Raw genomic sequence first — 13,961 nt, forward strand, 5'->3', positions numbered from 1 at the left:
ACATTATGAACACCTTCCCCCTTTTGCCCTCAGAACAGTCTCAATTCGTTGGGGCATTGAGGTGGACTCTATAAAGGTGTCAAGCATTCTACAGGGATGCTGGTCCATGTGGATTCCAATGCTTCCCACAGTTGTGTCAAGTTGGCTGGTGGACCATTCTTGATACACATGGGAAACTGTTGTGTGAAAAAGCCAGGAGTGTGAAAAACTCAGCAGTGTTGCAGTTAACACACTCAAAATCGGTGCACCTGGCACCTACTACAATACCCCGTTCAAAGGCACTTAAATATTTTGTCTTGCTCATTCACCCTCTGAATGGCACAAATGCACAATCCATGTCTCAATTGTCTCAAGGCTTAAAAAAAAATCATTCTTTAACCGGTCTCCTCCCTTTCATCTACACTGATTGAAGTGGATTTAACAGGTGACATCAATAAGGGATCATAGACTGACCAGGTGAAAGCTATGTCATGGAAAGAGCAGGTTTTGTATATGCAGTGTATATTGGTCCAGACAATATATTTACCAAAGATTATTCTGAGCATTTGATTGTATTCACATAACTTGATTCTTGAAATGTGTAAAAAACAGTAACCCCATGTGTCCAAAGACTAAATATAGTACTATACAGAAATGGCTGTAGGTCACAAACAACTGAGTTGAATCATATATTATGCATATTTGGGTTTAGAACAGGTCAAAGAACAATACTATATGCTTTTCAACATACTAAGTCATTTTAATGATTTTTTTTTAACATTTTCTCAAAATCCCAACTTTGATTGACACTGGAAGTACGATAATCTTAACATTTCAATGTGGCCTGTCTAGACACTTTTACTAACTATGTTGACACCAAATTCCATGCATTTACACCAAAAGTAATTTATTCTGAGGCGCATTTTGATATTGTACAAGGAGGTTAATCACAAAGACATATTTAAGTTGGAGTGACTGTTGTTTGTACCACACAACGTGATTGATTAACTTGTCTTGAACCACAAAGGTGGAGAACTCATAGGTCAATAGTTCCTTGTTAAGGGCACATGACTGCGAAATAGGCCCACTGTCCATCCTTATAAAGGAAGACGTCTGATTATCAACAGTGGGGTCTCTGTTTCCCTAGCTGGGTAAGGCTGATCCCACACAGCCAAAGGGCAACTGACATTTCTGTAGTGTGGTAATTCAATATACCCCAAAAAATGTGCAAAGCTTTCCAACAGATGTGTCGTTCCATAAACATTAAGTTTATAAACGGTCACCGATATTAACAACACAGGATTTCATTAAAGTGGATGGGACTTGGATGACATAATGACACCTCACACAACATTTTCTTTCACTCATGATTTTAAGACAACGATAATGCACTGGGGTGACGGTAGGTAAGAGGTAAGTTATGAGTACAAAAAAATATAAATATATATAAATATAAAACTTCAATTGCATCTCTTATTTTTGGCATGGACCTGTAATCTAAAGCGACAAAATCAAACAATACATAGATGACGATGTGAGGATACAATACAAAAATGGAAAGTGTTTAAGGATTCATTCAAGATTCCATCTCTTGCATAGCAACTGTTTGTGCTTATTGAGAGTAGAGAAGAAAAAAGCCCTGTAGCATTATACCATTAAAGGCCTCTATCTCTGACTGACTGACTCACTCATCTGTTATTGCAGGGGCAGGCAGGCAGCAAAATGACATTAATCTGGGGTGATCCTGAGGCTGATCGTCAGGGATTACAGGAGGGGCTGGCAGGCCATGGGTATAAAGTACAGGAGCTGCTGTCCATCCATACCAGCGCATGAATCTCATCTGCACTGGCTCTTGTTATTAAATTGCATTGGTTTACATTTCTGTTTTGTAGTATTTACTGATCGTTTTGTCAATGGGGTTAACAATTAGCAGATTCTGACACAAATGCATGTGCTAAAATGGCACATGATATATATATATATATATATATATATATATACTGGGGAAAATGAATGGAGGATGGCGTGACACGTGGCTGTTTACTTGAAGGACCGGCGGACCGTGCGTCCCTTGAGAGGCTGAGTGGGTCTGTAGTTGTCCTGCATGCAGCAATGTGCCTCTCCGTCCCCACTGAACTTCAAGCTGCGGAATTGACCCATCTGTCAAGCGAGAGAGCGCGAGAGAGGGAAAGGGAGATACAATGGTTAGAATCAATGTCAACACTGCGGCCTTTGACTCATGCTAAAGTGGTTGCTGTGGCTTACTGCTCTCCAAAAACAATTTCCTATATTTAGATCATATAATCCCTAAAACAATACCAAATTAGTACCAATGTTCCTATAGAGGTCTAACTGATCACAATGTAGAGTGAAGTTTTGAGAATAAAGAGTGAAGGACACAATCACAGAGAGGAGAATAGAACAGTATGCGCAATGACACCAGCGTGCAACAGGGAAACCCCTCTCTGGTGGAGAGTTCACCTAAACCTCACGTGGCAAACCATGTGGGTCTCGTATTGGCCTGCAAAGCCATATAAATTTGGCATTAGTGCAAACTCCACAATTGGAATCAAAGTTATCATCGATGTACAGCCATAAGCAAGTAAGCATAGAGTGTACATTCAGGTTACTATAAGAATGAAAATGTCTTCACTAAATTGATATTACTATGCATACAATGACAATGACCGGCTGCAGAGTCTGTACAGTCTCATTTCCTAGTAAAAGTTCAAAATGTAGGTGCAGACAGTATCAATTGACACACTGTCCAACTTGTTCTCATATACAGTGAAAAGTGAAATCAACAAAAACTTCTGAAAGTGCATTAATTTTCTTTATTCTGAAGTCTCACACTCTTTAGGCATGGGTCCTAGATCGTCCTACTGTATGTAAGTGAAAGGCTTTTTCCAACACCACATTGCATCAGTACTCTGTCAGAACTGAAAAATTCTCCACCCAAGTTATTGCTGCCTTGCGCGACATCTTAACTTTACCTCAGCAATGCACATGGCTGAATGTAGCCCTCCATAAATCAACACTATCTTCATGATGAGATATGTGAGACAGTGCTTTTGACTGCAGCTTTTTGAGCTTTCAGTAAACAAGTCTCCTTGGGGACCCATTTAAATGCCAGCTGGTGAAATTGGACTTCAGGATTTGATATCCCCAAGGCTCAGCATGGAGCTTCAATAAAAAAATCAAATCAAAGTTTATTGGTGGCGTATACAGTTCAGCAGATGTTATAGCGGATGCAACGAAATGCTTGTGTTACAAGCTCCTAACAGTGCAGCAAAAATGTCAAACATGTACATAAATAATCAAAAACTAGAAATAAGAAATCCCAAAGAAATCAGAAACAAATTCTGTTATCAATCCAAATAACACTATCAGTAATCCAAATACAATCTATGTATATATACACACACACCAATAACATATACTAAGAATTAATGTACAGCAGTAGATACTGTACATTACAATGAGTTATGTCAAGAATACAGTGTATAAATAAACAGTGTAACAAAATGCAATGTACAGTAGTAGGTATATTAGCATTAACTACAGTGAGGGAAAAAAGTATTTGATCCCCTGCTGATTTTGTATGTTTGCCCACTGACAAAGAAATGATCAGTCTATAATTTTAATGGTAGGTTTATTTGAACAGTGAGAGACAAAATAACAACAAAAAAATCCAGAAAAACATGTCAAAATGTTGTAAATTGATTTGCATTTTAATGAGGGAAATAAGTATTTGACCCCTCTGCAAAACATGACTTAGTACTTGGTGGCAAAACCCTTGTTGGCAATCACAGAGGTCAGACGTTTCTTGTAGTTGGCCACCAGGTTTGCACACATCTCAGGAGGGATTTTGTCCCACTCCTCTTTGCAGATCTTCTCCAAGTCATTAAGGTTTCGAGGCTGACGTTTGGCAACTCGAACCTTCAGCTCCCTCCACAGATTTTCTATGGGATTAAGGTCTGGAGACTGACTAGGCCACTCCAGGACCTTAATGTGCTTCTTCTTGAGCCACTCCTTTGTTGCCTTGGCCATGTGTTTTGGGTCATTGTCATGCTGGTATACCCATCCACGACCCATTTTCAATGCCCTGGCTGAGGGAAGGAGGTTCTCACCCAAGATTTGATGGTACATGGCCCCGTCCATCGTCCCTTTGATGCGGTGAAGTTGTCCTGTCCCCTTGGCAGAAAAACACCCCCAAAGCATAATGTTTCCACCTCCATGTTTGACGGTGGGGATTGTGTTCTTGGGGTCATAGGCAGCATTCCTCCTCCTCCAAACACGGCGAGTTGAGTTGATGCCAAAGAGCTCCATTTTGGTCTCATCTGACCACAACACTTTCACCCAGTTGTCCTCTGAATCATTCAGATGTTCATTGGCAAACTTCAGACGGGCATGTATATGTGCTTTCTTGAGCAGGGGGACCTTGCGGGCGCTGCAGGATTTCAGTCCTTCACGGCGTAGTGTGTTACCAATTGTTTTCTTGGTGACTATGGTCCCAGCTGCCTTGAGATCATTGACAAGATCCTCCCGTGTAGTTCTGGGCTGATTCCTCACTGTTCTCATGATCATTGCAACTCCACGAGGTGAGATCTTGCATGGAGCCCCAGGCCGAGGGAGATTGACAGTTCTTTTGTGTTTCTTCCATTTGCGAATAATCACACCAACTGTTGTCACCTTCTCACCAAGCTGCTTGGCGATGGTCTTGTATCCCATTCCAGCCTTGTGTAGGTTTACAATCTTGTCCCTGACATCCTTGGAGAGCTCTTTGGTCTTGGCCATGGTGGAGAGTTTGGAATCTGATTGATTGATTGCTTCTGTGGACAGGTGTCTTTTATACACAGGTAACAAACTGAGATTAGGAGCACTCCCTTTAAGAGTGTGCTCCTAATCTCAGCTCGTTACCTGTATAAAAGACACCTGGGAGCCAGAAATCTTTCTGATTGAGAGGGGGTCAAATACTTATTTCCCTCATTAAAATGCAAAACATTTTACAACATTTTTGACATGTGTTTTTCTGGATTTTTTTGTTGTTATTCTGTCTCTCACTGTTCAAATAAACCTACCATTAAAATTATAGACTGATCATTTCTTTGTCAGTGGGCAAACGTACAAAATCAGCAGGGGATCAAATACTTTTTTCCCCTCACTGTATCAAGAATACAGTATACAGTGCCTTTGAAAAGTATTTAGGCCCCTTGATTATTTCCACATTTTGTTACGTTACAGTAAAATTGATGAAATAAATAAAAAGACACAGCAATCAACACACGATACACCATAACTACAAAGCGAAAACATTGAGCTCAGGTGCATCCTGTTTCCATTGATCCTCCTTGAGATGTTTCTACAGGTGGATTGGTGTCCACCTGTGTTAAATTAAATTAATTGAACATAATTTGGAAAGGCACACACCTGTCTATATAAAGGTCCCACAGTTGACAGTGCATGTCAGAGCAAAAACCAAGCCATGAGGTCGAAGGAATCGTCCGTAGAGCTCCAAGACAGGATTGTGTCAAGCCACAGATCTGGGAAAGGGTACCAAAAAAAAAATCTGCCGCATTAAAGGTCCCCAAGAACACAGTGGCCTCCATTCTTAAATGGAAGAAGTTTGGAACCACCAAGACTTTTCCTAGAGCTGGCCCCCCAGCCAATCGGAGGAGAAGGGCCTTGGTCAGGGAGGTGACTGACAGAGCTCTAGAGTTCCTCTGAAGATGGGAGGACCTTCCAGAAGGACAACCATCTCTGCAGCACTCCACCAATCAGGCCTTTATGGTAGAGTGGCCAGATGTAAGCCACTGCTCAGTAAAAAGGCACATGACAGCCCACTTGGACTTTGCCAAAAGGAACCTAAAGGACTCTCAGACCATGAGAAACAAGATTCTCTGGTCTGATGAAACAAAGATTGAACTCTTTGGCCTGAATGCCAAGCATCACGTCTGGAGGAAACCTGGCACCATCCCTATTGTGAAGCGTGGTGGCAGCATCATGCTGTGAGGATGTTTTTCAGTGGCAGGGACTGGGAGACTCGTCAGGATCGAGGCAAAGATGTACGGAGCAAAGTACAGAGAGATCCTTGATGAAAACCTGCTCCAGAGCGCTCAGGACCTCAGACTGGGGCGAAGGTTCACCTTCCAACAAGACAACAACCCTAAGCACATAGACAAGACAATGCAGTAGTGGCTTCGGGACAAGTCTCTGAATGTCCTTGAGTGGCCCACTCAAAGCCTGGACTTGAACCCGATCAAACATCTCTGGAGAGACTTGAAAATAGCTGTGCAGCGACGCTCCTCATCCAACCTGACAGAGCTTGAGAGGATCTGCAGAGAAGAAGAGGAGAAACTCCCCAAATACAGGTGTGCCAAGCTTGTAGCGTCATACCCAAAAAGACTCACTGCTGTAATCGCTGCCAAAGGTGCTGCAACAAAGTACTGCGTTAAGGGTCTGAATACTTATGTAAATGTAATTTTTCACAGTTTTATTTGAAATAAATTAACAACATTTCTAGACCTGTTTTTGCTTTGCCATTATGGGGTATTGTGTGTAGATTAAGGGGGGAAAACTATTTAATCCATTTTAGAAAAAGGATGTAACGTAACAAAATGTGGAAAAAGTCAAGGGGTCTGAATACTTTCCGAAGGCACTGTATGAATACACATTGTGAAAAACAGTATAAGAGGTGTCTGCTATGTACAGTAGCTATGTACTGTTGCAGATATGTTTCTTATTTCATCATAGGAAGACAGATTGTAGTGCAGGTGCTTCTACACCTGCATTGCTTGCTGTTTGGGGTTTTAGGCTGGGTTTCTGTACAGCACTTTGAGATATCAGCTGATGTAAGAAGGGCTATATAAATACATTTGATTTGAAATTTGATTTGATTGTCTTTATAAATAATTTACAGACAGACTTCGGAAGTTCTAAGACTGCATGGAGCAACAAATACTTTTTTAGCCCATGATATAGGGAAAGAACATACCTTTACTACGCATGCATGTTATATTAATATGGGTGTAGGCTACTTTCATAGAAGTGGTGGGCTACTCAAATGATACTGGCAGGAGTTACTAAAGAAGCACTATGGGCCACCCATATAATGTAATCTAAAGTGAATGCGGCCAAGTCCATTAAGTGAATGGCTAAACTTCTGACTATAAAAACTAGAGTACTTCTAAACTTGCGGGGGCTGTGTGGCAGGGTGTGCTACACCAGTGCTGACCTTGGTCAATGAATTGGGGCTGAACTGATGAAGTTGATTAGTGACAATGAAGGTGCTGTGAAAAATGATTGTACCTGGGTAGGGCTGACACTGATTGATTCCTTCAGGACAATCCAGGTGACACTCTCCAGCAGAGGGGGAGTGGTCAGGGAGCCATTGTATGTCCAGTAGTCCAGTGAGTCAGGCAGCAGAGTTTCGGCGTCAAAGTTGGAAAATGTAGTTTGCTTCCCCTACAGAAGACAAATTGTGATTCATACATGTTTAAACAAAGACTTACTTCAACATTCCCATCCAATTCCCACTACAGTTAAATTTGAGTAGTAGTCAGTTTTGATTTCACCTTTGATTTGATGGCCTCCAGAGCATCCAGCACTTTTTGTAGTCTGGCGTTTTCAGCACCAATCTATAGGAAACAAGAATTCACAGTCAAACAAGGGAATCAGGCTACTTTTAGAATTAAATCACAAGGAAGCATAAATAGCATATGAACTCATTTTAAACCTTTAAATTGAATTAGATCTGTACCTTCAGAAACACTCCAACTACAGCAAGACCATCGGGATGGCTAGCAGCTTCCCCAAAGCTGCGGTACTTGGTGTTCCAGTGCACCAGATGGAGCTTTAAAAACAGAAAGATGATGTCAGGTTTAACTCAGGCAGCCAATCAAAATACTGATCTGAAGCCATACAGCTTGTCCTGTTGTAAAATCTAGGTCTTGAACTGCCTACCTCACATGGGAACTTGATTCCATTGACGGTGTGCTCAGAGCCCCTGTAATCACTGCCTCCCCAGTGGAAGTGGAACTGCTTCAGCCTGTATGTGCCGGTGATGGGGCCTCCAGTCAGTGCTGCGAGCAGGAACGCACGGACACACACAAAATACACGCACACACTTTTAATGTTGCTCTTCAAAATATCCAAAGTGTCCAAATGCAGGCAAATGACAGATGATTACTAGTCATCTAATACAGTTACAGGCTGTTGCATTTGAATTGATTTAAGGCAGGTATTCCTCAGGGGTATGCCAAATAAAAATGTGATTCACATTATTATTTTTTTCACATTTTAAAAAACAGTCCATTTATATTTTCCAACGGGGCTATACATTTGGGTGAGGCTTTTTTTCTCGCCTGGGTAGCCTCGTTTCACTGCCAAAAATAAAATGAAACCATCTAGTGTTAAGCGAAATAACAACACGATGTCAAATACAGGTAGCCTAGTCAAATAATTAACATCCAATCAAATGAACTGTTACTCTGTCGCAGGAATTCCACTAACAGTCCGTATGTAGCCAAATGTAGCTTCTGCTCATTCCGTTTGCTTGAAAATGGATAAATGGTTTAAAAAAAAGTAAGGCCCGCGTCCATAGAGACACATACCAGCTCTACTGGTAGTACTGCTACTATCAGCTCTACTGGTAGTACTGCTACTACCAGCTCTACTGGTAGTACTGCTACTACCAGCTCTACTGGTAGTACTGCTACTACCAGCTCTACTACACCTGCCGACGACCCAAGTTGTTCTGCTTCCACGAGCACATCCAATGCTAGCATCAGTAATTCCACATTTGTTGTTAGCCCAGCTAGCATGGACACTGACAGTTGTGAATCTGATGCAGTCGAAGAGCTACTGTCCCCTTACCCAGGAAAGCACCGAACAACAGACAGGGACGTTGGACCATTGAAGAGGCACAAATATGATGAGAACTACATTGATTTGGGGTTCACTTATATTGGGAGTAGTGACTTTCCTCAGCCACAGTGTGTTATATGTGCAAAAGTACTATCTCCCTAACAACTCAAAAGAAACACGTTGGGAAGCAATACCGCAATATGCTTACTTCATAGATGATTATCCTGATCGTAAAATACACTACTATAAAATAATGATAAGGTAGGGTAGGAAACGTTCATTTTGAACAATCTAGTCTGCAGACAGGTGTGCTTGCTTCCCGGCACCACGTCAATAGACAACAACCCGACAACTAGCGTCTTTTCAAACACCTGCCTGCTCTCAAGTCACCTAATCAATATGATCTACTGTACAGCAGCCTATATGGACAAAGACAGTGTGTTTGATATTTGTTTGACACAGCCACTAAGTTAATATGTAACCAGTTTGCAGCAACCCTCATTCTCTTGTTGCCTCTTCCCTTACCTTACTGAATCCCCACCTCAGAACCCATCAGAATGCAACTTGTACAGAAAATGAAGGTCATATTTTGTGAAGTGAGAAACGGAGATAATCATGTAATGTATATAACTACATATGGATTCTAAGGCTTACTTGAACTGTCAGTATCATCCACAAAGCCAACTTGGAAGGAATAGCCATTGTTCAGAATGTCTGTGCAGTTGGATGGGTCATACTTCAGTTTGAGGGGCTTCAGGGTAGAATCGTAGGATGCTTGGCCACAAATAATATTAATAGGAGACTGCCTGGATCCATTAGCAATGGGGAAGTGCTTAGACCACTTGTTAGGTCCTATGGTAGAAAAAACAGGACAAAGACAAACAGAGGAAACATACAAATGTATCATTCACTCTATTCTAAACAGTCCAATTATGTTCTCACAGATACGTTTATGAATTTATGACAATAACCTAATATTAACACTTATTTACAGCAGTTATTTTTTTCAGATAAGAAATGCATAGAGCTACTCTTTCATGCAACTGTTGCAATTTAGTTTCAACTAGTAGTTTGCAAAAAGTGCAGTCAGCGTCAGATGATAGTGAATGCCTCACCGTCAGATCTTCTGTAACCCCAGTCATGAGACATGTTTATTGACTTCTGCTCCGACGCAAATATAATCCCTTTCATATGGTTAGACCTCGACGCAAGGATCCAACTTGTGATACCCTTGAACAACAGGTGTCAGGGTTTAGGCTATATAGACTTCCCCTCGTATCAGTTGTCCTGTACCTCAAGTGGGTGGGTTTAGCCGCGTTATCTTTTGGCGTCATCAAAGCAGGTGTTGAAGCAGAATCAATACATGAACCGTATCACACCACGTTCCGTTGGTCCCATTCACTGTGGAGCGCGTCGTTCTATCAGTCGACCTTGTCTCAGATGGTGAGAAAGAAGGAGAACCTGTTGAGTGAGTGCATTCCAGACAATATAGTCTGCCAAAAGCTTTGCTGTTAGTAAATTACACACATTTGTGTAGTTCCTTCAGCATGGTCTCCTCTGAGAGGGTTTTATGAAGGTCATATTTTGTGAAGTGAGAAACGGAGATAATCATGTAATGTATATAACTACATATGGATTCTAAGGCTTACTTGAACTGTCAGTATCATCCACAAAGCCAACTTGGAAGGAATAGCCATTGTTCAGAATGTCTGTGCAGTTGGATGGGTCATACTTCAGTTTGAGGGGCTTCAGGGTAGAATCGTAGGATGCCAAAAGCTTTGCTGTTAGTAAATTACACACATTTGTGTAGTTCCTTCAGCATGGTCTCCTCTGAGAGGGTTTTATGAAGGTCATATTTTGTGAAGTGAGAAACGGAGATAATCATGTAATGTATATAACTACATATGGATTCTAAGGCTTACTTGAACTGAGCGCGTCGTTCTATCAGTCGACCTTGTCTCAGATGGTGAGAAAGAAGGAGAACCTGTTGAGTGAGTGCATTCCAGACAATATAGTCTGCCAAAAGCTTTGCTGTTAGTAAATTACACACATTTGTGTAGTTCCTTCAGCATGGTCTCCTCTGAGAGGGTTTTATAGTGATATCCCGAAATAGATGTTTCTTTCTTCTGTTAGCGAGGCATGCCAGTTTCACTGACCTTGAGCTATTCTACGTAGTCTCAGCCAGTAGTAGAAGACTTAGCCTGTCGTATGTGAGATGTGAAAAGAGCAGAATCGACCAGATGGAAAACAAGTCTGCAAATCAAACTGCAATGCATTTTATATTTTCTATGAACTGCCGATGTCCCTTTGAAGTCGGCGTCCTGTCAGCGTGAAAACATAATATTGTACGCGCAATAGACTCTTCCTCTCCAGCGCTTAAAGGGACAAAGACAATAGGACGTCAGTCACCAGTAGTAGGCCTACAGGTAATTAGATTTGGCACAATATTTGCCCAGATGTGCATAAATAATTTGGCAAAGCTTGTTTTTATGCGCCTATCAGTTTAGTCACTTTATAACATAGGTTAATAACATGTCATTTAGAATGAGTTGACTAATATGAAACAAGTGCTAATGAATTATACATTCCATTTTGTTGATAATGTAACGCATAGTTTTTGGTAATTAAAAATATTCTTTAAAATGCCTTTTTTCAGGATTTGTGTATTTTAATCAGGATATTTTACTTTATGCCAAGTCCAAGAAAATGTCATGTGCATTTGCTTCCATCTACTGGTACAATGATGTATCATCTACTCTCTTAGCAATGACTACAACGTGTGGCAATTGCTGGGTATTGCTTCTTGACATAATTCCTACCAAACTTTAACAAGGTGACGCAGGTGAGTTAAATAATAATGAATAGGCTATATGCGATACAGTTTGGGATCTAACCAGTTGTGCAGTAAGCATATAGGTTGGAGATGTACATTTATTTTCAAGACTTTTCTATAACAGGAAAAATTCAAAACAGACAATGCGGAAACGTTGATTAGAAATAAATCAACATTTCACTGTCATTTTGATAATATCCCATTCTCTTGTGGGGAATGTAAATGATCATATTATGACACAATCACACACACATGTTGTGCCAGTTCTTTATTTAGAAACACATGTGTTTTATGTAAGCCCTGATTAGATCCCCATATTTGACAGTTGCTTCTCAACATGTACTGTAGCTAGTCTTTTATAGCTAGTCTTTTGTTTTTGTCACTGACACACATACTCAATGCCAACACATCCCTTTGTGCATTTTGACTTGCAAAGGCTGGATGAGATGATCCATGATTAACACAGTACAGAATATCTTGGAAGTAGGAAGTAAAATGTCTGCTTTAAGATTATATCATTTAAATGATGCTTCAGCATCCTTTTAACATTTTATTTTTTTTGCCACCATTTTTTTCGCTGTAAAGTGCACATAGACACTTTTGTTAGGGTGCGGCATAGTTTGTCAGCAATTAGATATTTTTAATTGTACAATATCAGTATGATATATATATATATATATATATATATATATATATATATATATATATATATATATATATATATATATATATATATATATATATATAGTCAAGTCATATTAGGGCAAATCATACTGTGACTCATCTTATTTAGACACATCTTGTTAGGTACACAAAGAAATAAAAAGGCGTGCATGATGCCCAACCTTCCATCCAAAGAATGCCAGAAATAGTCAAAAGTTGTGTAGAAACATTTACATAAAAGAGAGGCTCTCCTCTGGAGTTAGTTGTACTTGTATTGATATGACCACACACGTCAGCCCTCCAGTTGAGTAAGTGGCCTAAAGATGCTCAGTACTATTATGAGAGTTTAGGACTATAAGGTTCTATCTGCATTTCTGTCCAAACAGAGTAGTTATTGACATAGCCTTCTGTTCAGTGTTCTCTACCTACTCTAAATACCGCAGTTCGTGTTAAGGTCAAAAGAATACAATCAAAAATTGCTGACCATTCAAACCAATGAGAGTTCGGAACTTTAAAGCCAATTATCTCAATCGTCTTTTTGCACATAGAACCTTATAGTCCCAAGCTCTCGCAAAGTCTCAGTGAAAAGGACTCATTAAGCCCACAGAAAGAAGGGCTTGATTTGTCATTTCTACCTATAAACTACTAGCAAGGGACCAAATGACAATGACTAATTGGGTCTATAGTGGGAGAGAGGATGGGGTAGTGGCATGTATAAATCAGAGTACTAAAATTAGATAAGTTCGATTTACAGATGATTGGGGACCTTTCAACAAAGATCTCACTACTCATGAGCCCATTGATGGTGTAGACAACATAGTATACAACAGTCTTAGGGTAGAATAGAAATAAATTGGCATCTGGTACAGAGAGCAAACCTAAAACATCTGCAAGACATTATTTAATAGTGAGTGTTTATCGTATTTCTTGTAAGAAATGTAATGCAGCCATCTGAGCTCTTACTTACACTAAATGAGCCTTTTTAAAATTGAAGCAAATCAAACATGTTTATCCTGATTTTATCCATTCAGCTCCTGCATTACTTTCTTTCTTCTTCTTACCAAAAAACATCTCACCCTACGAACAAAATCAATACGGAGGAATCTCAGCTCTGAAAGGGTGTGATTTAGCCTCTTTTCATGGCACAGATGTGCGTTTTTGTTCCCAGTTCAGATGGAATAGTAAGCCTGAGTATGGGAACAAATGACACCAACACAAGGATCTTCTGACGTGATCTCATTTGGCCTATTTACATTTTACATTTTAGTCATTTAGCAGACGCTCTTATCCAGAGCGACTTACAGTAGTGAATGCATACATTTCATACATTTTTTTCCCCCCGTACTGGTCCCCCGTGGGAATCGAACCCACAACCCTGGCGTTGCAAACACCATGCTCTACCAACTGAGCCACACTGAGCCACACGGGACCGAATCTCTACGATATTTGATTCCTACGCCGATTTCTCTGACCGACAGGAAATGGCATCAGCAGTCTGACAAGACAGAACAGTTTGACCTTCACAGACAACCAAGTGGAATGCTTTTCCTCACATTTTTTTATGTTTCTATACACTTATGAAATAAACACATCCGTGTCATTGTTTTTGATCAGGAAATAT

At 40.4% G+C, this 13,961-nt stretch overlaps 1 protein-coding gene across 1 annotated transcript; it reads right to left on the reverse strand.

Moving 5' to 3' along the window:
* Positions 1–715: 715 nt before the first annotated feature.
* Positions 716–10,402, reverse strand: LOC106599341 (carbonic anhydrase). Its single transcript, XM_014190532.2, has 7 exons — positions 9,960–10,402; positions 9,499–9,696; positions 7,942–8,060; positions 7,739–7,831; positions 7,554–7,616; positions 7,288–7,443; positions 716–2,139 (listed from the first exon to the last, which is right to left on the reverse strand). Exons 1-7 carry the CDS (start codon positions 10,033–10,035, stop codon positions 2,020–2,022), a joined length of 825 nt encoding a protein of 274 aa, XP_014046007.1. The 5' UTR covers positions 10,036–10,402; the 3' UTR covers positions 716–2,019.
* Between the last annotated feature and the right edge of the window lie 3,559 nt (positions 10,403–13,961).

The sequence above is a fragment of the Salmo salar genome, chromosome ssa03, assembly GCF_905237065.1.
Source record: "Salmo salar chromosome ssa03, Ssal_v3.1, whole genome shotgun sequence".
In the NCBI taxonomy this organism is placed as follows: domain Eukaryota; kingdom Metazoa; phylum Chordata; class Actinopteri; order Salmoniformes; family Salmonidae; genus Salmo; species Salmo salar.